Here is a 27,586-nt window from a genome sequence, read left to right on the forward strand (position 1 = left end):
ATTTGGGGTCTGGTTTCTTTTCTTTTTTTTAAAGATATTTATTAAAGTTTCCAATTTTTATACAAACAAAAAGCAAAAAGCAAAAAAGTTTAAAAACACATAAAATTCACAATACTTAGTTTTCAATGACATATTTCCCTGACCTCCTCATACCTCCCCTTCTTGTATTCCAATTCAAATTATTTATTCAGCAAATCCTTATCTCAAAGCATTACAGCTAAAAACCCCTTGATTTCTATCTGACATCATTCAACATTCATTAATTTTACAATATTTCTGTAGATAGTCCTTGAATTTCTTCCAATCTTCTTCCGCCGACTCTTCTCCCTGGTCACGGATTCTGCCAGTCATTTCTGCCAATCCCATGCAGTCAATCATCTTCATCTGCCATTCTTCCAGAGTGGGTAAATCTTGCGTCTTCCAGTACTTTGCAATAAGTATTCTTGCTGCTGTTGTAGCATACATAAAGAAAGTTCTATCCTTTTTTGACACCAACTGGCCGACCATGCCCAAGAGAAAGGCCTCTGGTTTCTTCAAGAAGGTATATTTAAATACCTTTTTCAATTCGTTATAGATCATTTCCCAGAAAGCCTTAATCTTAGGGCACGTCCACCAAAGGTGAAAAAATGTACCTTCATTTTCTTTGCATTTCCAACATTTATTGTCGGGCAAATGGTAAATTTTTGCAAGCTTGACTGGGGTCATGTACCTCCTGTATATCATTTTCATAATATTTTCTCTTAAGGCATTACATGCCGTAAATTTCATCCCAGTGGTCCACAACTGTTCCCAGTCAGCAAACATAATGTTATGTCCAACATCTTGTGCCCATTTGATCAGAGCAGATTTGACCGTCTCATCCTGAGTGTTCCATTTCAACAGCAAGTTATACATTTTTGACAAAATCTTAGTTTTGGGTTCTAACAGTTCTGTTTCCAATTTAGATTTTTCCACCTGGAAGCCAACTTTCTTATCCAAATTGTAAGCCTCCATTATCTGATAATAATGAAGCCAATCTCGCACTTTGTTTTTTAGTTTCTCAAAACTCTGCAGTTTCAGTCTATCTCCTTCTTGTTCCAAAATTTCCCAATACTTCGGCCATTTGGCCTCCATATTGAGCTTTTTCTGTGCTTTCGCTTCCATTGGTGACAACCACCTTGAGGTTTTATTTTCCAATAAATCTTTATATCTAATCCAAACATTAAACAATGCTTTCCTAACAATATGGTTTTTAAATGCTTTATGTGCTTTAACCTTGTCATACCACAAATAAGCATGCCACCCAAAAACGTTGTTAAAACCTTCTAGATCCAAAATGTCTGTGTTCTCAAGAAGCAGCCAGTCTTTCAACCAGCAGAATGCTGCTGATTCATAGTAAAGTTTAAAGTCTGGCAGGGCAAATCCACCCCTTTCCTTTGCATCAGTTAATATCTTAAATTTTATTCTGGGCTTCTTGCCCTGCCAGACAAATTTAGAAATGTCTTTCTGCCACTTCTTGAAACAGTCCATCTTGTCCACAATTTGCAATGTTTGAAACAAAAACAACATTCTAGGCAATACATTCATCTTTATAGCTGCAATTCGACCCAACAAGGAAAGCTTCAAATTTGACCAAATTTCTAAATCTTTTTTCACTTCCATCTAACATTTTTCATAGTTCTCTTTAAACAAATTCCCATTTTTAGCTGTCATGTTAATCCCCAGGTATTTCGCTTTCTTAACCACAGTTAAACCTGTTTCATTCTGAAACTTCTCTCTTTCAGTCAATGTTAAGTTTTTCTCTAAAACCTTAGTTTTTGACTTGTTCAATTTGAATCCTGCCACCTGACCAAATTCTTGAATTAGTTCTAAAACTCTTTTAGTACTAGATTCTGGCTCTTGTAACGTCAAAACTAGGTCATCTGCAAATGCTCTCAGTTTATACTGTTTAGCTCCGACCTGTATACCTTTAACCAACCGGTCCCTTCTAATCATGTTCAGCAGGACCTCCAGGACCGATATAAAAAGCAATGGGGAAATTGGGCACCCTTGTCGCGTCCCTTTTTCTATCTTAAATTGTTCCGTAACCATGTTATTTACAATTAATTTAGCATTTTGCTGACATCCCCCATTCCAAAAAATTTCCCAGGGAACACACGGAGCTTCAGCAACCCTGGCATATTTTGTCACCTGTCAGAATTAACCCACCTGACTCCAGGAAAAACTGAAAGAAGGAACAGACTATTGCCCACCCTCTTATCACCCTCAAACGTAGGTTGAAAGTTCTTTTTATACCTACAGAGAAGTTTTCGCTGGGTGGAAATGTGGAGCTCTGCTGGAGGGACGAAGCTTCCCTTGGAATATATTCCTATACTTCCTCAGTGGTAGAGCATCTGCCTTGCACACAGAAGGACTTCATTTCAATCCCTGGCTTCCAGTATGTTTCTGATCACAATTCAAAGTGTTGGTGCTGACCTATAAAGTCCTAAACGGCCTCGGCCCAGTATACCTGAAGGAGCATCTCCACCCCCATCGTTCTGCCCGGACACTGAGGTCCAGCTCCGAGGGCCTCCTGGCGGTTCCCTCTCTGTGAGAAGTGAGGTTACAGGGAACCAGGCAGAGGGCCTTCTCGGTAGTGGCGCCCATCCTGTGGAACGCCCTCCCATCAGATGTCAAGGAAACAAACAATTATCTGACTTTTAGAAGACAGCTTAAGGTAACCCTGTTTAGGAAAGTTTTTAATGTGTGATATTTTAATGTATTTTTAATCCTTGTTGGAAGCCGCCCAGAGTGGCTGGGGAGACCCAGCCAGATGGGCAGGGTACAACTAAATTATTATTATTATAATTCCTTTAAAGCTGCACAGACCCTCGTCTGAAATCCTGGAGAGCCACTGCCTGTCAGTGGAGAGAGAGATAGATTGGACCAAGGCATCTCCCTCGGTTCCTCTGTTCTAAGGTTGGAGTTTCCCATCATGCTCAGCTTCTGCCCTTTGACAGCAAGGCAATCAACAACTGAGTTGTTTTCAGCACCTTCCGAAACCATTTTTGTTCCATCAAGCCTACCCAGGCATATAATTTTAGCACAGAATTTTGACATGAGAGTTTAATAGTTATAAAGTGTTTTAAAATTACTGGTTTTATTTTCTATTTAAAGGGTTGGTGTTTTTTTTTACAAAATGTAACCTGCTTTTAAATTAGTGTTTTAAAGGAAGATTTTAGACCGTCTGCTGTGAGCCACTCAGAGGTCTTTTGTTCCAGAAAGCAGTATCTAAATTTTGTTAAATAAATACATGCAAATCTCTGTGAACACCCTGCAACTGTTGCTTCCTTCCCATGCTTACAGTAAGGACCAGACTGTAAATACTCCAGAAGCTAACAACTGGGACATGGTAGGAGAGCCTTATCTGTGTCCAAGGCTAGTACTGTATCAGGAATCAGCGTAACTGGGCAATCGCCAAAGTCCGCACTGCAGCAGTGAGTCCACAGCCAGCCCTTGGAGCACCCAGGCCTTGCTTCTGCTGCCGTCTCTTGCTGCTATCACCTGTTCACCTATCTCTTCTAAGCAAGCGAGCCAGGGGAGAGATGCAGAGGGCTCGCCTTCCCCTTTCTCCCAGGACTGCTGTGTAGCTACGACTCAAAAATAATATGATGAATGAATGGGCAGCAGTCGGGGATGAGGAACAAATTTGTGGTGGGCAGGAGGGGGGTCGTTAGCTTTCTGAATTTTAATGAGAAACTACCTAATCTGCACATCTCAAACCAAGAACCAAAACACAGCCATCCTTTGAAATCTACACTTCTCCGAATTTTGCGATGCTGTTTTCCAGCCAACGAATATGTGCAAAAATGTGTATACGTATTAGAAGAAAGGGGGCATAAAAATGCATTTGTATATGGAAATTGGTTGTTTTGGGGAAAATTGCAAAAAAAGTACTTTAGTCAAAACTGCATGCAAAAACTGGGGAGGTGGGGTGGTTAAGATCAAGAAGCTGATGAATTTTCACGATGAATTTTTTTTATGTTAAAAGAAGAATGCCAAATCAATGCAGGAATGTGAAATGCTGATTTTAAGATTGGGAAAAACTGAAAAACTGAGAGAAACAGAATCTGACAGATTTTGCTCTCTCTGCACAAAGGCTACACCAGGGTGTGTGCCTTTGTGTGTGAGGAAGTGAGTCCATTCAGGAAAGGGTCCAAACCTTTGAACCCCACAATCATCACACCATCAAAATCATGTGAGAGGGACTCCCAGCCAACCAGCCACAATAGTTAAGGCAGTATGCCGCCGTCACTGAGCATGCTCTGTCCTGATTGGGCGGTCCCCCTGCCACTTCAGTTCTCTTGCTTAAATACCACCACCACCCCCTTCTGCAAAGCTTGGGACACATAAGCTACATAAGGAGCACCATTCAGAGAACTGAGTATATGGGATGGTTGCACACCGAGTTCCTCCTGCAAGTAACTTTGGGACTGAATTAACTTTCAGGGTACCAAGCCTCCCACTTAGCATTCCAGCCCCTCGATAGCCATTTAATTAAGGAGGCTGCATAATTTGAGCCCAATCGTGAGATTCATTACAGGAAGCGAGTGCCTAATTCTGCAACAGTTTTACTAATGCAACTCCAGTGGTTGCTCAGAGAATGCAGCTTTCGCAACACATACACAGAAATGCAGAACATATTGGTGGAGACAAAGACGGGTGAAATAGGGGGAGCCATGTCTGTCCATCCTGGAAGGATGGAATAGTAATCAGCCACTTGGGATTCAAAGTCTGCCGCTCCAGGGCTGTGCTTAAGCACCTGCAGTATCAAGGAGCCAAAGAAAACCATTCAGAATGGCAAGACCTGGCTCTGAGAACCTCTGACAAAGTGTAACCAATTGGTTTTAATGGCTGGGAAATCATTGAGAAATTGTAGTTTGTACTCTTCAAGAGGGCAAAGTCTGAAGCGTGGCTCATGGTCTGAATTGGTATGAATTTAAACCAGCAGTGTCCCTAACTCCAATGGCAATCTTCAGAAGTATGTTTCTGGTGTATGGAGAACTCTCAGGAGGGAGGGAGGCCACAGCTTCTAGAGGCCAAGGAGTTGAACTTCTGCACATCCAACGGTCCTTTGTCCTAGAACAATGGCTGCCATTATTTGGTAGCCTGTTGTCAAGTGGACACAAGGCCACACTATGGACTAGAAAGCTGTTGGTTCCAAAATTTGGTGGCTTTGGAAAACCTTGTTCTACACACATCTGTGATTTGATTCATTCTATGGAACATAGAGTGCTCACTGGAAGGACAGATCCTGAAGCTGAGGCTCCAATACTTTGGCCACCTCATGAGAAGAGAAGACTCGCTGGAAAAGACCCTGATGTTGGGAAAGATGGAGGGCACAAGGAGAAGGGGATGACAGAGGATGAGATGGTTGGACAGTGTTCTCGAAGCTACCAGCATGAGTATGACCAAACTGCGAGAGGCAGTGGAAGACAGGAGTGCCTGGCATGCTCCATGGGGTTACGAAGAGTCGGACACGAATAAATGACTAAACAACAACAAACAACAAATGCTCTCCATGATGAAGAGATATGTGAAAATGAGAGGTTTGCAACCTATTTTAAAATACACATTTCTCCCAACTTTGTCTCTCTTTTGGAACAAGTCCTGCCTCATATACACACACAGCAGTCACTATGTATAAGGAGGGGGTGACATAACATGAAATGCATTGACATCTGTTTTGGTCCTAAGTTTTCATCTTCTTGTATGCTCTAAACTCAATATGATGGGGATGATGACGATAGAGTTTCAGCATATTCCAATCCTGATTGAGCTAAAATACCATTAACCTGAAAAGTGGATGAGAGGAAGGAATGCCCCCCCCCCCATTTTTCCAAACTTACCTGAATGAGCCAATAAGTGCATCCGGAGCCGCAGGCTGTCAAGGAATCTTTTCCCGCACAATTCACACCCATAAGTCTTCATCCCACTGTGCAGTTTCCTACAGAAAGGCAAAAGATGGGTGGAAAGTGAGGCCTTTTGGTATGCTCAGAGATGCCGGGGTGGAAATAATTTATTTTTAAACATCAGCACTTAACCCATGGAGATGTTTCACAAAATCTACTGTTACTGATAGATTCTCATCAGTTAAGAATCACAGGAAAGATATTACAGTGGTACTTCGGGTTACATATGCTTCAGGTTACATACGCTTCAGGTTACAGACTCCGCTAACACAGAAATATTACCTCGGGTTAAGAACTTTGCTTCAGGATGAGAACAGAAATCGTGCAGTGGCGGTGCAGTGGCAGCAGCAGGAGGCCCCATTAGCTAAAGTGGTGCCTCAGGTTAAGAACAGTTTCAGGTTAAGAAAAGACCTCCAGAACGAATTAAATTCTTAACCCGAGGTACCACTGTGTTTTTAACTGGGAGGGTTAAGCAGGGGAATTTTTAAACAACTGCATAGGCTTGTTGTCGTAAAAAAAAAAGTATTCAAGACTTCTCCTGAAGCATTTATACATACAACCAAATAAGGCTTTAAAAGACACGAGCCTTCCCACAGACTACAAAAAAACCCCACCTCTCACACACCTGGGCTGATGTGACGTGTGATAGATGGGTTTTTGTTGTAACCTTGCTCAACCCAGCCTCAGTTCTGCAACTGTAAAATGGGCGCTTTTAATGACCGGAACGGAATAGCCACAGACAGGTTGATGCTATAATTTTAAACATGTTTCCACCCCACCCCACCACCCCCAATCTACTGATGGACCACCTCTCAGGGTGGCTAGTAGAGGCTGCTGAGAAGAGGAGTCATAAAGTGCCTTTTACATTTATATATAAAAAAGTGGAAACAACTGGTGAGAAAAAACAGCAATATATGAGTTAAGGAAGGGCAGAAATGCCAACAGAATGATTGGAAGCCGAGAGGGTGGGGGATGAAGAGGAAAAGGTACTTAATCAACATCCTGGGAGATTTATTTTCCTGCTTCCATCTCTACTCCTAACCCAGGGCTGTGAATCTAGACACTTCCCAAGACAGGTGATGAAAGGCACCCATCCATGGCCTTTCTGGTTGGGAGCGTGCACTGTTTCTTTTATAAAACAGCTGCTCATCGAAGAGTGAACTGGTGAAGTTCTTGAGCCATTGGTCTCGCGGCCCAAATGATATTTAGCAGGCTGAGCGATATATGTCAAGATGGGGCAGTAGCAGGATTGATCCCAAGAAGACAGAGGAGGAAATAGTTGCCCAACTTCTATTGGCTTTAAATTCCCATTATTGAAATTCATCTATATCCCTATGATGAAGACACATGGAGCAAACAGCCACCCAATCACAGCAAAGCTACGGACTGTATGGAGTACCCCCCCCCGTCAATCAAATCTCTTCCCCAAACAGGCTCAAAGGGGCATGAACTATAATAAAAGCAGCTGCCTAGGGGCACACCCCAGACACTCGACGGGGGTGCAAAGCAAAGCAGGTGAGAGGTGTGGTTTAGATAGGGGGTGTGGTCTAGAGAGAGTCCCAAGGGCAGATTTGGGAGGTCACCAGGTCTGGGGTTCCTCAGCCCTGCACTCAAAGTCCCACACAGCTTTTTCTCCACATTTTAACAGTGGAGAGGGTCACTACAACCAGAAGGCGGGGAATGTTGCCATAGAATAACACTGCACTGCCTAAATGTAAATGTGCTTTGCAGCATGCAGCAGTGAAAGGAAGACTGAACCAGTTTAGCTGCATATTGGAAATATAATGGGTGGCACAACCTGATCCCACATTTTTACACTGGGGGAATTCACCAATTCAAACCAAGATGGTTTTGACCCTGAAATGGATTGATTGGTCTTCTGCATATAAAATAATCAAACAGGTTGAAGCTCCTTGATGGCCCATCCACTGCCAATAGGTGTGCAAGTTAAATGCTAAAATGCTCACGTTTAAGCAGTCCTCAGCTGAAATGCCCTCACACCCACCTGCAAAATTTGCCCCTCTGTTCAGAGGTGACAAAACTAGGAGACACAATTGTCCATCTACAAAAGTTTTCTGCAACCTTTTTGCACCCTCTCTTTGGTGGCCATGGAAGTGCCTCATTTAATTTTCCCCGCTCCCGCTTCTTTGCACTTATACTTGCTACTGCCAGTGGCAATGGTGGTGCCTTCCAGCAGCCATGATGCAGTGTGATTCCTAGAGTGCCCCAGGGAGAGGGAGAGAATGGAAGCCTGCTCTTGGTTTCCCCCTACTTTGGCAGGCCAGAGACCTCTGGGTGCAAAGGAGACCTCCAGTGCTACTGGCTGCCACAGTTCACAGTTAAAAAGCTGAAAAAAGTAAATACTATGAACCACCAACACTGCTGGACATATGCAAGGGAATAATAATAATAATAATAATAATAATAATAATAATTTATTATTTATACCCTGCCCATCTGGCTGAGTTTCCCCAGCCACTCTGGGCGACTCCCAATTGAGTGTTAAAACAATACAGAATTAAATATTAAAAACTTCCCTAAACAGGGCTGCCTTCAGATGTCTTTTGAAGATAAGATAGCTGCTTATTTCCTTCACATCTGAAGGGAGGGCATTCCACAGGGTGGGGGCCACTACCGAGAAGGCCCTCTGTCTGGTTCCCTGTAACCTCACTTCTCGCAATGAGGGAACTGCCAGAAGGCCCTTGGTGCTGGATCTCAGTGTCCGGGCTGAACGATGGGGATGGAGACGCTCCTTCAGGTATGCAGGACCAAGGATCTAAACTACCTCACTTTTGAACCCTGTGCCCCATTTTGGCTGGATACCAGGTAGAGAATTCCATCAGAAATGGGAATAGCAGCAGAAATTGCCACAATTTGCATGGTCGTCTGAAGTCAGGAATGGAAATCACACAAGGAAATATGAGCAGTAGTCATATTCATCTTGTTGAGTTTGCAAATCTTCCATAAATAATTACATTATTTTCTGCATTGTTTCTGATGCTTCCCTTCCATTGAAATCAATTACACACAGGCAACTCCCATTTTAGCTGCGACCGATATGTGTGTGATTGCACACACACGCACAGGACCAAACCTGGAAATGACCCAGAAACTTCATAAAGACATCACCAAAACGTCACTAAAAGAGTGGAACAGGGATGGAGTGGGGGCGGAATAGAGTGTTTGCAGGCTTTTCCAATGGATTCTGATTTCACACAATTTCACATAAGCGCGCAATGACCAGGAACACAACCCCCACACAAACAGGGCGTTGCCTGTAATTAATTATTTTTGTTTTAACCATGATGGACAGTGAGACAAATAATGCAGTCTTTTGTGGAAGACAAATTGTGGTGGAACGGAAACAGCGCTGATTGCAACAAAGTCAGGGTGGAAAGAAAACGCTGCCTCCTTACATTGGGACTAGGCGCAAGCATATCATTTTGGAGAAGACACAGCATCGTGCCACCTTTTCAGAGCTGCATGAGAGCCCACGAGGGCTGAATGTGCTGTTCTGAAGAGCCCCTTTCCATACCGAAGGACACATGAGTGTTAGAAGAGAACCACAATCCCAGTAGAGTGTTTGCAGGCTCCTCTTCCTTGCTCCCTCCCACTGCCCCAAACAAGGCATTTGAACAGGGTGTCAGAAATGACAAAAGAACGCATTAATCTTACTACACCCAACAGCTCACCTACAGATCTACATGGCAATCAAACTCAGTGTCCCAACCCTTCCATTGGTTACATAACCGAGTCTTTGTTTTTTAGTTTTTTTAAAAAATAACAGTGCTTTGGCTTTCGGCAAGTCATTTATTTGAAATATCTCTATCAACAAATTTCAGCAGGAACAAAAGTTTTCCATTTGGCACCTGCTTATAGCATGATGTTATCGTAGCCAATCTCATACAGTCTCTTTCAGCAAGGTCTTTAAAGCACTTTATCTCTCAGGCTCCTGGTAGCGAAATATGATTGAAATGTTCTATTTATGCTCAGTGGATTAAGGCTATTTTATTGCCACACACATAAAAAAAAAGGAAAACCCTTGCAGATGTAAGCAAGGTATTATAGCCATCCACGCTGTTAAGATCTGAAAGAGAAAGATCAATAGACAAGTCGACCATTTTCACTAAAGTTGTGCTTTTAAGAAAGAAGGAATGGAGGGGGGAGGGAGAGAAAACACATTCAAAGTATGTGGGTATTGATTCCTAATTATACACGCCCAAAACGGCACAGTCCAGAAAAATGATCTGCACTTTTTAATATTCGACATCTGACTGACATCATAAATTCCTAATCTCTTGTGCATCCTGAATAAGTAAATAAATGTCCCTCTAAGCAAAGTAAAGCCACAACGTGGTGCAGAAGGGATTATGGAGGGAGACACACACCGTGGAAATCTCCTTCTGCTTCAAGAGAAACCAAGTGATCCTCCTGGGGAGGTTTGTGCCACAGGTTAATACGAATGCACCGGTGAAGACAATTCTGCTGGACTGGTGCTGAACAGGCTGACACAAATAAATCAGCCCCAAACTAGCAAGCCACCCATCTACAAGCTTTGCCTGCCATTGTTCTAGCAGTTGGAAATTTGGGAGTCTTTTTCCTAAACAGCACAGTAGATTGCTATAGCTTGCACATGTCCCAATCTTAAAGGGGGAGAGTCAGAAAGGTATGTTTTTATCAAGGCCGTCATACATGTATATTTATCAAGCAAAGCTCTAGGAGTAATACTACTAATCATTTAAGACTCCAACTTCTTATAACCCTTCATATCAAAGTCAACCAACAGGGAAGGGCCATAGATTCAGGGGAAGAGTGTATGCTTTGCATGCAGAGGGTACTGGGTTCAATTGGCATCATCTCCAGGTACAGCTGGGGGGGGGGAACCCTGCTGCTAGCAGTCAGTGTAGACAATACTGAGCTAGGTGGACCAATGGTCTGACTCAGCATAAGACCATATGGTAACTGAAGATGGTTGAAGCTTCTACTGAATTTTGGCATGCTGGTTTTGTGAATGTGATCGCATGTGACCAGACTGTGCACAGCTGAGCATATCCTGGGTCAAGGGGGCCGTGCTAGAAAACAGCTACTGACTCATCGAACCATTCAGAGAGTCCACACACAAAAAGAGCCAAGTCATGTGAGCTAAGTGGTCTTCATTCAGGTTCTGAATACTGTCACCAACCACCTCCTACAGTGGCCTCTATCTTCCCTCAACTGCCACCACAGGGGCAGAGTGGAGGGGAGAAGAAGCAGTAATATTGATATTATCCATTCTACTGTAACATTATATATATCACAAGAAGATCAAACCTATCCATTCCTAAGGAAATCAGCCTGAGTGCTCACTGGAAGGACAGGTCCTGAAGCTGAGGCTCCAATACTTTGGCCACCTCATGAGAAGAGAAGACTCCCTGGAAAAGACCCTGATGCTGGGAAAGATGGAGGACACAAGGAGAAGGGGATGACAGAGGACGAGATGGTTGGACAGTGTTCTTGGACCAAACTGCAGGAGGCAGTGGTGACAGGAGTGCCTGGCGTGCTCTGTTCCATGGGGTCATGAAGAGTTGGACACGACTAAACAACTAAATAATAATAACAACAACAACCCACAGCTTTAGTTCCACCTGAAATATAATTGTGAAGCGGGAGGCAATGCCTACAGTTGAATACATCAGTGATACATCCTTTTTCTATGCTGGTGCCAATTGTATGCAGAAGGTCTCAGGTATGAAACCTAGAATCTCTTCTCACAGGTAGAAGGGCTGGGAAAGTCTTCTACCTGAGACCACAGAAACCAGCTGCCAAGATACAAAGCCAATACCGTAGGCCTTGTTTGCCAAGGCAACAAACCTGGACTAGGAACAACCCAGGAAGCTAGTCCTTCAAGCAGTTAAAAATGGGACAGTGGTCCTCATGAAAGTTCGCCTTTCCTCACTCTCCCTGTGGAGCCAATGCCAACAAATTTGTGGTGGACTGTTGACTTCAAGGAACTGGGTGGACTTTACTTCAACACTGGGAATATTTAAGTAAGCCAAAGCCCCAATCATAGACAGTGGCTGGAGATCTTGCAAAGAGAACCTACTCAGGAGAGAAGTTATCTCTGAACAACAAGCATGAAGCTCTTTAAACTATTGAGGAAGACTGGAGTTTGTGGGGGGAGAGAATTGCTGCACTCCTGCCTTCCGCAAAGGCCACTGGAAAGAACAAACAATCAGACGCTGGACTGGAAAGCAGGGGGCCTCTCGCAAGCAGTAGGTAATTAAAAAGGCCTGTAAAATCTCCTGCAAAAAAAAAAAAAGCAGCACTTCAAAGAGACCGTAATTCCAGCACTGACCAGTCAGGACTGTGTGGTGTAAAAATTATGAGTTTTCCCAATGGGGTGCTTTGTGTGAAAAGGCAAAGGGGATTGGTGGCAAGTGATTCGGCACCACTCGGGGAGAATTTTATGTTTGTGTATGTACAAAGGGTGTGCGCGGGCATTTGTCAACGCAAGCCGAATCCACCCGCACACAGGAACAGCAGGGGGGCCGGAGAGGAGAAAGGCTCACACACAAGGCCACACTGCTCACTCGGGCCTTTGTTCCAGCCAAGCCAGAGCAACTGCTGCTGCTTGGGCGCTGCTGCTGCAGCAGTTGTTAACCCAGGACGGAGGGACATTGAACGTAAGGGCAGCCTGGCTAAGTCAGGCCTATAGAGGCTTCCCACATGGAGTGGCTAACCTCCTGGAAACCCGCAAGCAGGACTGAAAAGCAACACACATTTTTCACTCCCCAAAGGCATATGCCATCACCCTAAGGCAGATTTCTCATATATCTCATATAACCAAAGAGTCGGAAGAGACCCTGAGGATCATCTAGTCCAATTCCCTACAATGCAGGAATTTGCAGAGGTCGCTTGCGGGGATCGAACCCGTAACCTCGCCGTTATCAGCACCACGCTCTAACCAACTGAGCTATCCAGCAGGCGTAGGAATCTAACTTCCATGGACTTCTTTAGGAATGGAAGAAACTTCCACCTTCAATTACTCTGACGTGATGTTCTTTTCACCAATATATGCATTTGGGGGCACATTTTCACCTAATGCACTCACTTTTGTACACATTTTTCAGGGGGTGGGAGACCTGTCCATTTCTGAAGCAACCACCAATACATTTCATTGAGTGACCCGGAGTTCTAACATTACACAAGAGGGTCGCTGGTGGTGGGACACCTGCCTTGCCTGCAGAAAGTTCCATCCCTGGCAGAATCTCCAAATAGGGATGGGGATGTCCCCTGTCTGAAACTGTAGCAAATTGCTGCCAGTGTGGACAATCCAGAGCTTAAGAGGGTCAGATGGTCTGATGTCAGATTCTCATGTTCCTAAATTAAAAAAGAAAAAAGAAAACAGGGGTTGACAACTTCTGATTGTTCAGGAGACAATCCCAGGCCAACCTGGAGCTGTCAGAAATTGAACCTGGGAACCAACTGCATGTTAAGCAGATGCTCTTCCAGTGAGCTTTGGTCCTTCTTAAATTCCAAATAAAAATACTACTACTATATAATGCCCCTCTTAAAATGGGGGGGGGGGGAGAAGAAAAAGAGAAAAGGGGATTACTGGGGATACTCCTGAAATACCTGAAATTCCAGACATTAATGAAGAGGGTTTATAGATACAGTGGTACCTCGGTTTACATACGCTTCAGGTTACATACGCTTCAGGTTACAGACTCCGCTAACCCAGAAATAGTACCCCGGGTTAAGAAGTTTGCTTCAGGATGAGAACAGAAATTGTGCAGCAGCGGCACAGCAGCAGCGGGAGGCCCCATTAGCTAAAGTGGTGCTTCAGGTTAAGAATAGTTTCAGCTTAGGAACAGACCTCCGGAACGAATTAAGTACTTAACCCGAGGTACCACTGTATAACCTTTTCTCTTTCCTTTGGATAATATAAAATTTATGCTGCATTTGTTCTTAGAACCTGTTGCATGTACTATGGACAAAGCAGATTATGAATGCAGCTATATAAAGGTCACTTCCCCACGGCCACCTGTTTGCAAGCCAGAGTCAAAGCATTCTCTATTTTTGCTTGAGACAACCCCCCAAAGCAAAACATTTCCCATCCAGTAAGTGTCAGAGTCACAGGCAATTTCTAAGACGAGCCAACTTTGTCCATCACACGGGAAGTGTGAGCTCTTGCTGCCCTCTCAATCCTGTGTCAGAATAGCGGTGGCTTTCCCCATTTGTGCAAAAATCTGTTGATTTACATATTTATGAGCCACACTTTTAAAGGAAATGTAGCAAGGCAGTGTAAAACATGAGCATTAATACTACAACAACAGCAGCAGCAGCAGCACTGTTGCTAAAAGCATCAAGGGAACGTCAATAAAACTGGCTGGTTACAAAAAGTGGCCTGTCTGAATGGTCCAGTTTCTGAAAGATATCTAAAAGAAAGCTGATGCAAATCTTTGGTGAAGTTCCCAGTCTAGAAGTGGCCCCAGTTTGCTGCTGGTCTTTAAAACCAAAATTCCTTGCATCAATGAAACAGAGACTAGCTGACTATGCAGGCCCCAAGAAATCAAAAGGTAGCACATCAGAATTTTCAGTGCTGTGCAATAGATGTTGGTAGCACCTGGAAAGCTAAAATCACCCCTGACTGGCCTTTCTAGGTTCCTGGTCTATTACTTTGGCCAATGAAAAATGGACATTCATTTGTTCCACTTTATTGACCTTTCTTTCCAAGGAGATATACCAACCATCCCGTTTTCTTTGGTGTTTCTTTTCTCTTAGGGATGGGTGAATTTCAGTTTCTTTTGTTTTCTCCTTTCCCCACTCTTGAGTTCTCCACATTTCCACATCATTTTATAAATTATTATTATTTTTAAGTCCTCATGAAAATTCCATCAGCATTTTTGGGGAAATTTCTCTCTTAATATACACATTTCTGTATGCAATTTTACCGAATACACACATTTTTCCAAACCAGATTTCCCCTAATATTTACATTTCCCCCCTAATAAAATGCATCCTGTATGTTATTTTCAATAATATATGCAATTTAATGCACAGATCCCCCTAGTATGTGCATTATTGTACATCGCTTGGCTGGAGAGCTGCAATGCAAAATTGGAACAGTGCAAAATTCAATGGATGTTCACATTTCGGGTTCGCATAGTGTTTCCTAAAAGTTTGAATTAGTTAGATTGGTCTTTACATGTGAACTGAGTCAAATTTCTCCTCCCATCTCTGTTTTCTGTACACTGCCCTGTGGGGCCCTTGTTAGGGTTGAAAGCCAGTTTGTAAAACTAGTTTTTATTTTTATAAATGCATACAATGGGTGACAACTTTTAACCCACTGTAAACCAAACAGTACTTGTTTGCAGCCCAATACCCTAAACTCTCCAGCTTTTTTTTTTAAGCTGCACATAAAAACACCTTTTATAGTATATTTATTTAACAAGCTCCCCCTCCGACCCCCCCTCCTTTCTCCCCTTTTCTTGTTTAATGAGGAAGAAAAGGGTGCTTTGCTCCGAAGGGGGAAGGGCATAAAACTCTGAGTCGGCATTCAGAAGGGCCTGAGAGTTTGCACAAAGATTCTCTTCCTTCAGGCAGACTCAGCAAAACCAAAAGAAATACAGATTTTAGGACATTTGATTTTTTTTAAAAAATGAAAGTATGTGTATAATTCTGCTCCAACTCCTCAAACAGACTGAATACAATGGTTAGGAAATTTGACAGAAAACTATTCCCGGTCATTTATTGCCTTAATACGCACCTTTGTCCAACAGGCAGTTTTGACAAGAGCAATAAATTCCAAATTTATGTCAACAGAGCATATGTTGAACACCTCATTTCTGAGCTAAAGCGGCATGCCGCCCCATAAATCACCGTTCTGTTTGAAATGAAAGTAGATTACAGGCCTGGGTTATTGAGCAGTTAGAGCTACAGTCATATAAATCAGAACTTTTAACTCTGGGCGATCCGTCGCGCAATTAACTAAAGGGTGCTTTGTCATTTCAGGGCTCCAGCACAGGCTTCGTGAGGCGCATAGAGCTACTGGGGGGGCATGGGGTGTTAAGGAGGGAGGGAGAGGGGGGAGTTTATTTGGCAACTGACAGATTTGGTGCACCATCGTTATACTAAATACCTGTCGGACTAGTTAATTTTACAGCCAACTGACTAATCCTTTCCAACATTTGCCGCTAAACGCAGATGGGGGCAGTGGGGGGCAGACTTGCCACCTCTGCGCTTAGGATCCTAAGTAGTTGCTTGGGGAATCTAACGCGGCAGCTGCAACCCAAGGTGCGCGCCTCTTAAGCCTTCCAACCCAAGGAATCCTGTTCACCTCTAGCAATTTTTGGTCGCAACTGAAGGGCGATTACTGCCATCGCTGCTATGCCCACCTTCCTCTTGCGGTTTAGACACTGCAAAGACTAGAAGGTTACATCCAACGTGACAAAAGCAACTCAACTGCTGCAACGTCTTATCTCCATAAACTCCGGAAACTTTCATTTGTGAAGGTTGCTTCAAAATATCGTGTCAGAGAGCCTCAACGTTCTGAGCGAAAGATGCCAGGGTTCCTAGAAAGGGGAACTGACTATTGGTTCAGTTTGATGCGCATAGTCAAGCAGCAAACCCCAACCTGGTGCCCACCATGACTACAACTTCCATCAGGTCCAGCCAGCATGGCCTTAATAACTGAACCTGGTGGGAGCTATATTGCAAAACCCGAGGGAGGCATGAGGTTTGGAAAGGGCTGTAGTAGAGTTATATCTTCCCTGTGGCAATAGCAGATGTAGAGAAGGTTTTAAGGTCAATTTCTGGCATCTCCAGTGTTTGGGGAGAGCGTTAAGGAACAGGTTGCAAGAGCTGGAGGAAATCTTCCCTTGCCCAATGCCCTGGAAAGCTGGTGCCAGTCAGGGCAGACAATACTAAGCTAGATGTACAAATGACCTGGAATAAGGCAGCCTTCCAACTAGGAGTTTAGAAGATCATTCTTTTGGATGGTTGAATTATGAAGCAGACGAGAAATCTTGCATGACCCAGTGTGAATCTGTGACCAGTCACTCTTGCAGATAAGGTCTCCTCAACAATCGAGACTGGAGGGTCATCTCTTCCAACCCAGTGTAGATAAAGATAGGCTTGATGTCCTATTACAGAACTGCAAAGTTCAGCTCAGTTGGTGTGGATCCCTACCAATGCTGCAGAACATCTCTGCTGGCTTTCCAACAAGGAAGGCATATGCCTTTTCCTAGTGGACTTCCAATCCTTTCAGCTTGGTGCTATGATGACAGACCAGAAAAAGTATATTTCGCCATGCAGCAGATCTTTAAACAGTGGAACTCACTTCCACTGGAGGCAGTGATGGCTCCAAACTTCGGTGGTTTTAAAAGAGGATTGGACAAATGCATGCAGCACGAGGCTACCCATGGCAACCAGCCATGGTGGCTATGATCTGCCTCCATGTTCAGAGGCAGCAATGCTTCTGAATGCCAGTTGCTGGAAACCAAAGGAGAGGAGAGTCCTCTTGTGCTCAGCTCCTGCTTGCCAGTTTTCCACAGAACCTAAGAACAAGATGATGGACATCTGCAGATGAACCACTGGATTGTCCCAGGAGGCTCTTCTCATGTTCTTCCCAGGATGAGAGGAATTTGCCTTTCTATTACAACCCCTTGCGGCGGTTTGCTGCTATATCTTGATATATCATTGAAAGATGCTGGTTGGACTAGCAGCCCCTGGAACATAGCTGTCAACGTTTTCCTTTTTTAAAGGGAAATCCCCTTATTCCGAATAGGATTCCTCGCAAGAAAAGGGAAAAGTTGACAGCTATGCCCTGGAAGAATCCAAAACATCATCTATGCACCGAGGGAACGCCCAGATGCTCAGGACCATAATAAGGAGGTAGCTTACTGGATGATTGGGAAATGAAACTGGCCAACTGTCAACTCTAAAGCTGAACTGGTTGTGTATCCCCCAAGACACACAAAAGCAGCAGTGTTCGCTATGGACTCACATATATGTGCTTGTGCAGATGTTTTTCAAAAGGCGCTGTTGTGATGCATAGCGCACGTTCTGGAAGGTTACCAGCCATACGAACAGCAGCAGCGGCACTATAAAAAGATTCAGACGCTAAGTATTTCCTTCCCTATAAAATATTCATTGCAGTATGTGAGAGCCAAGGAGCCGAAACCTTAAGCCTTTTCTAACTTTGTACTGCAGTAATAAACAGACTTTTATAGGAACCTTCTGATTTTATTTATATCAGGCTATAAATATGTTGTTCTATCAGAGACAGAACCACAGGCGAGCGTACGCAGGCCCTTTGCGGCTCTGCAGGGGGACCTGCATAAAAATGGAAAATGAGCAAAAAATTATGCATGCTGGTTTTAGGTTCACATTTGAAAATGAATAAATCGACGCAATAATTTGCCAAAGAAAAATTAACTCCCTTGTTCTTTTATATATAAATATATATATATATATATATATATATATAATACAACACGGAAATCAGGTTTCATGGCTTCCATTACGATGATTTGTGCCAACATAGTACAAAAACAACAGATCCCTAGCTTAAGCTCACTTATCCTAATAAAAGTTAAATCAGCTGTCAGCTTAGATCTTGGACTGAGCACATACTTAAGAATATCTATTTTACTTCTGGGATGGGGGTTGGGGGTTGGAGGGAAAAAGATGCCACAGAGTGGAAATTACAGCCATGTCTCTTCTTTTCGTCGCTGTTCAATTTGGCTGTTTCAGTTTTGTGTTAACTGTTTGCACTGATAAAAATGGGAACGGGGGGAAGGAAAGGGATTAGGCTGTATATAAGGGTATCTGCAAATACAACCACACACCTCCTCCATGTCTCCCCTTCTGCAGAGAGGGCCACCCATGGAGTTTCCACAAGGCTGTAGTCCAGCAGACACACTCAACCGAGTTTTCTGATAGGAAGCAAAGGTTTAAAAACAAGAGCCAAAGAAACATGGGCCCTCAGCTGCAAACACAGGAAAAGCACATAGCCTTTCAGGCAGCGTTCTCCAAACTTGGGTCCCCAGATGTTGTCAGTATAGAACAGGCATAGGCAAACTTGGGCCTCCAGATGTTTTGTGACTACAGCTCCCATCATCCCTAGCTAACAGGACCAGTGGTCAGGGATAGCAACCTACTTATAGAGAGATGGTCAAACTCCAATGTCGTTGCACGTCTTTCCTGACAAGTTGCTTGGTTTTCACTAAAAAGCAGCTCATCGAGAAAGGAGAAACTCTGAGCAGTGAGGGTAGAGAACTACTTAATACCACTCTTCAGCCATGGTCTTCAGATCAGCTTGCATATAAACCCTCAAGAATAGAATAAAAACCCAAGCTAACAAAGACATTACAGCAGGCACTTAATATTAAATCATAAAAATAGAGTCAAGGCTATAAAAGACCTGGGTGAATATAAAAGATTTGCTTCTGGTGCTGGAACACTAAGGAGGGTGGCACTGGGAGAAATTCTCTTGGCAAGGGGTTCCAAAGTTGAGGATGCTACAACAGACAAGGCCACATGTGTGGTCATCAGAGACTAGCCCTCTGAGGCTGATTTTAATGGCTGGAAAAATTGACATGGGAGAAGTACTTATTTTTGGTGCCTTGATCCCAGCCCATTGAGTGCTTTGATGGTTATCATCAGGTACTTTGGACCAGCAGCCAGTCCAGTTGATTAAGAGCAGGCGGGATCTGCTCTCTATAGTCTAAGGGTGCTTTCAGGTGAGCATTTATCATGCTCATGGAAGCCCCAGTTTTTTGCAGTGTCCACACAATGCTACCATGGTCAAAATGCCAGCCTGTACTTAACCCTGAATTACTCTTTCCAAGGAAACTACTCCAAGTTAGAACAACCTGTTTCAAACAACCTGTTTCAGACACCTCAAACCTCCTAGTGCCGAGGGTTGAATTGCGGCCCCCAAACAGTCTCCCAAGGAAGCCTTGCTTGCAGGCTGTGCGAGATGTCATCAGCGCTCGGGTACGTTTGGGTTTTGTGGCTTTTAATAACTGATATCCCCGCCACACACATATATGCTGTGCAACGGCTTATGCCACGAAAGCTAGCCTGATATGGAGATGGCAAATGCATCCAAACAAAGCAACAGGCCTCTCCACTCCGCAAGGAGTCTTGCAATAGACACGGCTAACTTCGCACGCCACCTCTGATTCTGCAACGTCTTTGGAGGATGCCATTAAGGAGACGGGGGCCTGATTTGCCTCTCGCTCGCTCCACTCGCGTCGTTTCGTGCTCCGGTAAATCAATATGAAAATCAATTCATCCACTGATACATTTTATCAAGATACATGCGGCAACGCCACATCTCATCTACAGTGCAGATATTGTAGATGCCCAAGGTCATCAGACAGAGAAACAGTCCGGCGAAAAAGAAATCCCCCGTTATAGATTGCCTGCAAATCAGAAAAGGGAATGGAATAGAGAGTGGGCAGAGAAGATGAGCCTGGGGAGGCAACAATTACTTGGGGGGGTTAGGAATCAAAGCCCTGTTCAGTTGTTGAAAGGGCACACAACAAATGTATAAGGAGGGAGAGGGACACATCATCTCTCCCCCGACTTTGCACGTTCACTGACCCTCTGCTCAGACAAAAACCCTGCACAGACACTGAATGAACATGCATAGGTTTGGGGGTACAGGGGCTTGGGGGTCCACAGGGCAGGTAGGAGTGGACACCTGAGCTTCTTCCAGGTTAAAAATGGGGTAAGGCTATTAGCAGAAATTGAGTGATATTTGTAAAGAAAAAGAAAAGAAGAATGTATACAAAGTAGAAATGATATTATACAATATAAACCTGTGTAAAAAAAAATGTCTGTATTGTAGTATAATGAGAAGGATTGGAAGGACGGTGTCAATGAACACTTTTACTTTGTAAATAATTTTGTCTTGCCTTTTCTTTGCCTCTTTTGATTTCTTTACTTCTTATCTTTATTCTTTCTTTATTTTCTCTTCCTTTCCCCCCTCTTTGTTATTCCTTTAGAAATTTTCTATTTTCTGTATAATTACACAATGTTTGTACAGACATGTAAATTTTTAATCAATAAAGAATATTTTAAAGTAAGTAAATAAATAAAAAATGGGGTAAGGTAGGGGCCTGGGTGGCACCTCAATGGGTCCAGCTTTTGGAGGGTTCAACACACATTCAACGTTCATTGCAAGCACATGACTTCTCCTAAAGATGCCTGGCAGCTGTAGTTTCCACCTCACAGATATACAGTTCCCAACACTCATAACTAACTGCAGTTCCCAGGATTCCTTGTAAGGAGTCATCTCTCTCTCTCTCTCTGTGTTTTGGATTATTATTATTATTATTTTTAAAAAAATGCTTTTCTTGGTTTACAAAAGTACGTGATTTGTCTCTATTCTCAGGTTGTAAAGTCTTTTTTATACTGTATATCAGTTACATATGATGCGAGACATTAGTGTTGTACACAGAAGTCTGGGGAAGGAGAAAAAAGAGGGGGGAGCAGTAAAGTTATACAGTGGTACCTCGGGTTAAGTACTTAATTCGTTCCAGAGGTCTGTTCTTAACCTGAAACTGTTCTTAACCTGAAGCACCACTTTAGCTAATGGGGCCTCCCGCTGCTGCTGTGCCGCTGCTGCACAATTTCTGTTCTCATCCTGAAGCAAAGTTCTTAACCCGAGGTAATATTTCTGGGTTAGCAGCGTATGTAACCTGAAGCGTATGTAACCTGAGGTACCACTGTGTTCTTATACGTTGTGTGTGTGTGGGGGGGGGTTATGCCAGCGTCATTTGGGTAGGTTCTCTTTCTGTTTGTTTATTACATTTCCACCGTATGGGAAACAGCCTTGCTAGAAAAGCTAGCCAACAGACTGAAACTGATGCAGGAGCAAATAGAAGAGGATGCCTTCACCCCAGTATGGCTCCCCTTTATCACATACACAGTCCAACAAGGGAGTCTTCTGTGTTGAAGGTGCTTTCAAGCAGTATTACCCAATCTTGGGCCTCCAGTTGTTTTTGGACTACAACTCCCATCATCCCTAGTTAGCAAGACCAGTAGTCAGGGATGATGTGAATTGTAGTCTGAAAACAGCTGGAGATCCTAGGTTGGGAAGTGCTGCTTTAAAGGAAGGGTGTGAACCTGTCCTTAAGAGTTAACTGAAGCCTAAAACTGGCAGTCAGGGCTTCCCATAGCTCCACCCCCCTGGAGAGAGCTGTTCGTGAGATTAGGGACACTGGAAGATATTTTACACAGAACCAGACCCACAAGAGCCAACTCCTAGGGGCTGAGGTCCCTTTGCCCCCCAAAAAAACACTTGAGGGGGCTGCCCCCCTGCCCAAAGTTAATGAGCATTGCCATTCAAATGGAAACCTCTGGAATCAGGATGCTAAAGGGGTCATTGACAGAAGGCCTCTTCTTAGGTTCTTAGGACCATAGTATGAGTCAAGGCCATTCAAAGAAGGTTTTTAGTTGTGTATCTATGGCGGCAGCAGCACAGAGAGGCTGTCCCTCCCTCCCCACCCTGCTTCGATGAACTTGAAAGCAATTATTTACTACAAAACAGTGACATCAGCCACCAGGTGTCTCAAATAGCTCTGGCAGGCACCGCTGAGTATCAAATATAATTTGCAACTGCACCGTCACTGCAGCCTTCTCACCTCTAAACATAGGAGACTAAAATAAGAGCTTCCAAAACGGGGCAGAGGAGTCAGCTGCAGTTTTACAAAAGAAGAAAATAACGCAAAACTCAGTGCTGTGGTTTTTTGGGGGGGGGAGGGACGCACGCATAACAACGTTGCAGATTGCTAAAGATTTACTGCAGAGCGGCGGGGAGGAAATATCAGACAGCATAACCAGGAAAAATGTTCAAATCATGGTAAGAGATGTACAGAAGCAACCATTTCCATCCTGCTCTGTGTTTGTCTCAATCAGCGCTGTTTGCATTCTGCTGCAGTTCAGCTTCCATTAAAACCAAAGTTATTTCTCTCACTATCCACTATGGTCAAAACGTATGGAATTACTGGGTGCAGATGGGTGGGCAGGGCACACAGAGATGGAACGGCTTAGAAAAACATACGGTTGGATTTATGACCTTTTCAAAAATGCTTTTTTTTTTAGTTTTATCTTTGATTGTTATAAGCTGAGAGGATGATGAGGAAAGAGCAAGAATGGGTGGATCATGCTATCTCCAATCTACATCACTTTAAATCCATAGGAAAACATGCATTTCTAAATGTGTGTGCAGAGGGGTGTTGAGTGACGAACTGCACTGGACCATTTGGGAAGGGCAAAAGCTGTGGGAGCAACTCAACTCCAAATTGCCCATTAGCCTTAGAGGTCTGGATCTGGTCTGTGAATGTTGCAATTAGTAACGATCAAATTCCTCAAGCATCCCTCGGAGAGGAAGAGAGATTTAGCTGCACTTGTTTTTCTTACTCCTCCCCACCCCCCAGCTCTTATGTATTTACAGTGGTACCTCAGGTTAAGTACTTAATTCGTTCCAGAGGTCTGTTCTTAACCTGAAATTGTTCTTAACCTGAAGCACCACTTTAGCTAATGGGGCCTCCTGCTGCCGCCGCGCTGCCGGAGCCCGATTTCTGCTCTTATCCTGAAGCAAAGTTCTTAACCTGAAGCACTATTTCTGGGTTAGCAGAGTGTGTAACCTGAAGCGTATGTAACCTGAAGCGTATGTAACCCAAGGTACCACTGTATACCACTTTGGGCTTTTTAAGGAAAAGCAGCTGAAGGAACTTAAAAAAAACAAAAACCTTGCATTGACGGAGTGGAAAAAGAGCAAAGGGAAGGTTCTCATTGCAAAGCTGGTCTATGGAAGAATGCAGATGCTTCCTGTCTGCATCATACTTCATCATCAAGGTCCGTTTTGAGGAAGCAGGGAAATGAGCCTTAAGACAGGGAGCATGCACCTTAGACAGGGATGCTTGGATTTTGCAAGCCTGCATAAGCCACCCTTCCAGCAGCAACCGAAAAAGGCACCCACCTCCTAGAACTGCCCCCGTCTTCAAGGAGGGGCTTTTTTTCTCTCACTGTAACCTTATTCATGAGGCAAAAAGAGAGAGAAGTTGGCACGCAGCAGATAAAGCTGCTTGGATTTCTCTGCTTCTAATGTATTCTAATGTCCCGGTTCCAAAACAAATTTCTTTGTTCAATATTCATTAATTGCTCAGTTACCTTGAAATGAGAATTTTTGAGAGCCCGAAGGAACGCGTTAAAAGGCCGAATCAACAGGGAAGGGAGGGGGGAACCACACACACACCAAATCTTTGCAACCCCAAAGGGAATTAAAGGAAGAAAAATGGTATCCCTCCTGCCAGTTTTAGAGAGACACATTCTCCACATCTGTATTTATTCCTGGAGGTGTACAGCCTGAAAGGATCTTGGCAGGTGGGCAAACAAGCACCTGGGTTCTAGGACTGGCTGCCAATCAGATGCACAAGACTTGGTACCAAATAAGCCATCGGTGTTTCTCAGGAAGGAAGGCTAAAAGGGGAATGGCTCAGACCCTTTCTAGCCTGTGCCCTGGGGAACGAGAGTTGGACACACACATCTGCAGGAGAGAAGCTAAGCCCACAGATCTTCCTAGCAAAGGCTCAAGTGGAAAAGGCACCCCATTTTTGTCTGCTTGGTTGTTTATCATTCTATAAGGTATTTTACTTCCCTGATCCAGGTTACAACAGTGCCACATTAGGGAAGGGCCATAGCTCAGTGGTGGAGCACCTGCTTTGCATGCAGAAGGTCCTGGGTTCAAACCCCAATGGCATCTCCAGGCAGGGTTGAGAAAGGACTCCTGTCTGAAACCCTGGAGAGCTTCTTTCTGGTCAGTGTGGACCATACTGAGCTAGATGGACCAATGGTATGAATCAGTATAAGTGTCAGGGAGGATGTTGGGAGTTGTTCAGCAATAACTCACAAGGTGTCAATGAAGTTAACTCTTTATTCCAAGAAACAAAACAGTTCAGGCCTAGTGAGTACAGCAACTCTTCCCAATAGATCTTGCCCGATTGAGGCAGTTGCAAGGACTGAATTTCCCTACTTTCCCACAGCTATACCCCAGTTCCTTCCCAAGCAATCCTAGGCTCCTTTGTCTTGCCTCTCTTTGTTCCACCCTCTTCATACCTCTGCAGGCGATGGGAGACCAGCGGAGAGGGGAGCTGGTCGCAGCAGGAGGGGAAGACTTCTTCAGCAGCCTGCCCCATCTTTGCTTCTTGGCCCCCCTCCTCTCCAGCCTCTGCTTCTGCCTCTGATTCTGGACTGCTCTCTGTCACAGACGCTTCCTGCTCACTAAGTCCTGCTGCCTCTTCAGTTTCTGACACCTCCTCCTCCCAGTCTGCCCCTCTTCTCTCTCTGACCACCCATCGTCACCCCACCTCCAATCCCAAGGCTCTGAGCCTTCTTCCCTTGGGGTTTCCCCAACAGCTTTCTCTTATCACTCCTCTGCATCCAGCCATCCCATGACAATAAGGCAGCTTCCTGTGTTCCATTATTCTAACCCAAAGTAGGGGGAGCCAATGCTGTGCTCTCCAGACGTTGTTGGACTACCACTCCTGTTGGCACCGGTTATTAGGGCTTATAGGAGCTGGAGTCCAGCAGTACCTGGAGAGAACAACCTTGATCAACACTGATCTGAGGATGTGGGAGCAGCTAGAAGGCAGACCCCTTTGTTTCTTTTCAACCCCGGGATGATGGGGGGCAGGCGGTTCTTGGCCATTTCTCCATGGATCAGGAAGGGCTGTAACTCAGTGGTAGAGAGCACCGATTGTGCAGGGAAAAGGTTCCAGGTTCTACTCCTGGCGGCTCCTCATGCTAGGTCTGGGAATGCCTTGGGGAACCATCATCTGGTTGCATAGGCAAGGGGTGGGGAACCTGTGACCCTGCAAGGGTTGCTGGTCTCCAACTCCCATCAGCCACATGCAGGAGCGTGAATGGTCAGAGATGATGGAAGTGGTGGTCCAACATTGCCCTGATGATAGGCAATGCTGAGAAAAAAATGATGAATTGTATGACTTGATAGAAGGCACCTTCCTGTGTTCCAGTTCTTAAAATGCATCCTGGAAGTCTTTGAAAGCCAAAATGACAACGAGTTGTTTCATCAGATTCTCAGCCAGCTCTCAAAGGCTTCATTTCCTGCTGCTGAGTGCAACTGCAGCTAGAACGCAGTAGCAGAAGGGTTAAGCAATGAAGCCAATGAGAACTAGCAATTTCTTCTCACCTAAGGCCTTGGGCTATGGAAGTGGAGATTCAGTGATGCTTAAGTGCTAATGCATTTTATTAGGTGCTCCAGAAGTGCAGTTTATGTATTCCAATATTCCTAGTCACACGGCACCCTCTTGTTTAGAATCACCATTGCTAATTCAGTTTCTTAGATGAGACTTCCCCAACCTGGTGCCCTCCAGATGTTTTGGACCACAACTCCCATTTGGACAGATGTGCTGGCTAGGAGTTGTGATCCGAAAGATCTGGAGGGTGCCACATTGGCAAAGGTTGCCGCAGATGTTCTTTGGAAATCTAGCATCACCAGTTATGAAAGCAAAAAGAGAGATTGCTTTTGTGAATCACACACTGATCCCAGAGGACCAGGGCTCGTTCTGATGGGTAAATTGAGCAGACTTGACATGTACATCACGTATGGTTAGAAAGGGCTAAAACTCCCCTCCCAGAAACCTCCTCTTCCTCCTCCCCCCAAAGAATTAAACAGAAAACAAGATGATCCAATTGAAAAAAGAGAGATAAAAATGACCTTAGAAGTCTACTGCCAGGGGCAAACTGTAATTATTCAGATGTTTTGAGTCCTCTAATTCAGAAATAGCAAGTAGTTCACAAATTCCAAATTTAAAAATAAACACATCACCTGATCTCCCTAACAGCACGTTCCCTTCCTGATATATCAACATATTCCACATTTGAGGGGGGAAAGTCATCATCCAAATTGTTACAGCCAAAAATAAAAGAAATTCAGGAGCTTCTTATGTAAAGCTAAAGCAGTACCCTGCTGGATCAAACAAACAAAAAAAATCTAGCATCTAGGTCCAGTACCCTGTTTCTGGAGATTGACAGATCTAAACTTTTTCCATGTGTCATTTTCATATGCACTCACTCAGCCATGGGTCCATTCCATTCCCACACGAGGGGAAGATGTTTGTCCACTACACCCGGTACTCAGAGGTACCAAGAGAAGAATCACAAAGATTCCATTTGGCTGCTTTATATTGAACCGGCCTTAGATTGACTCAGACCTTTGCTCTATCTAGCCCAGCGCAGCCTCTTTTGACTTGCAGTGGCTCTCCAAAGTCTCAGGTTGAGGATCCTTCCGACTGGGGATGCCAGGGATTGAAGTGTGTGTATCCTGGGACTTTTGGCATGATGTAGAACATGTGCTGTGCCATGAGCAAAAATCCCCCCTCCATCTCACATGAGCATGAATTAATTTGACGGGTGCATATCCCTTCATGTAAGTTCTGGAATGTAAATTCCTTGATCATTGTTGACGGTCTTTAAATAATAATACTAATAACATGACCTTCTATGAATAAAAAATGCTTTAGCATTCACCTTAATCACAGTTCATAGGAACCAGATTCCCTCTTAAGGCAGAGTTTGCTAATCAGCTTCAAACCCTAGTTGCAGCTGACCTCTGTTCAGTAATCCAGTGCTGTCTCAAA

The 27,586-nt window shown here is 44.2% G+C and overlaps 1 protein-coding gene across 2 annotated transcripts in view; it reads right to left on the reverse strand.

Moving 5' to 3' along the window:
• ZBTB16 (zinc finger and BTB domain containing 16) overlaps positions 1-27,586 on the reverse strand; it is a 183,359-nt gene that overhangs the window by 95,306 nt on the left and 60,467 nt on the right. For both annotated transcript variants that reach the window (XM_053366265.1, XM_053366266.1), the window contains exon 3: positions 5,868-5,965. In XM_053366265.1, coding sequence (XP_053222240.1) covers positions 5,868-5,965 — 98 coding nt within the window. The remainder of the gene's footprint in view (positions 1-5,867; positions 5,966-27,586) is intronic.

Source organism: Podarcis raffonei, chromosome 15 (assembly GCF_027172205.1).
Source record: "Podarcis raffonei isolate rPodRaf1 chromosome 15, rPodRaf1.pri, whole genome shotgun sequence".
NCBI classification, from domain to species: domain Eukaryota; kingdom Metazoa; phylum Chordata; class Lepidosauria; order Squamata; family Lacertidae; genus Podarcis; species Podarcis raffonei.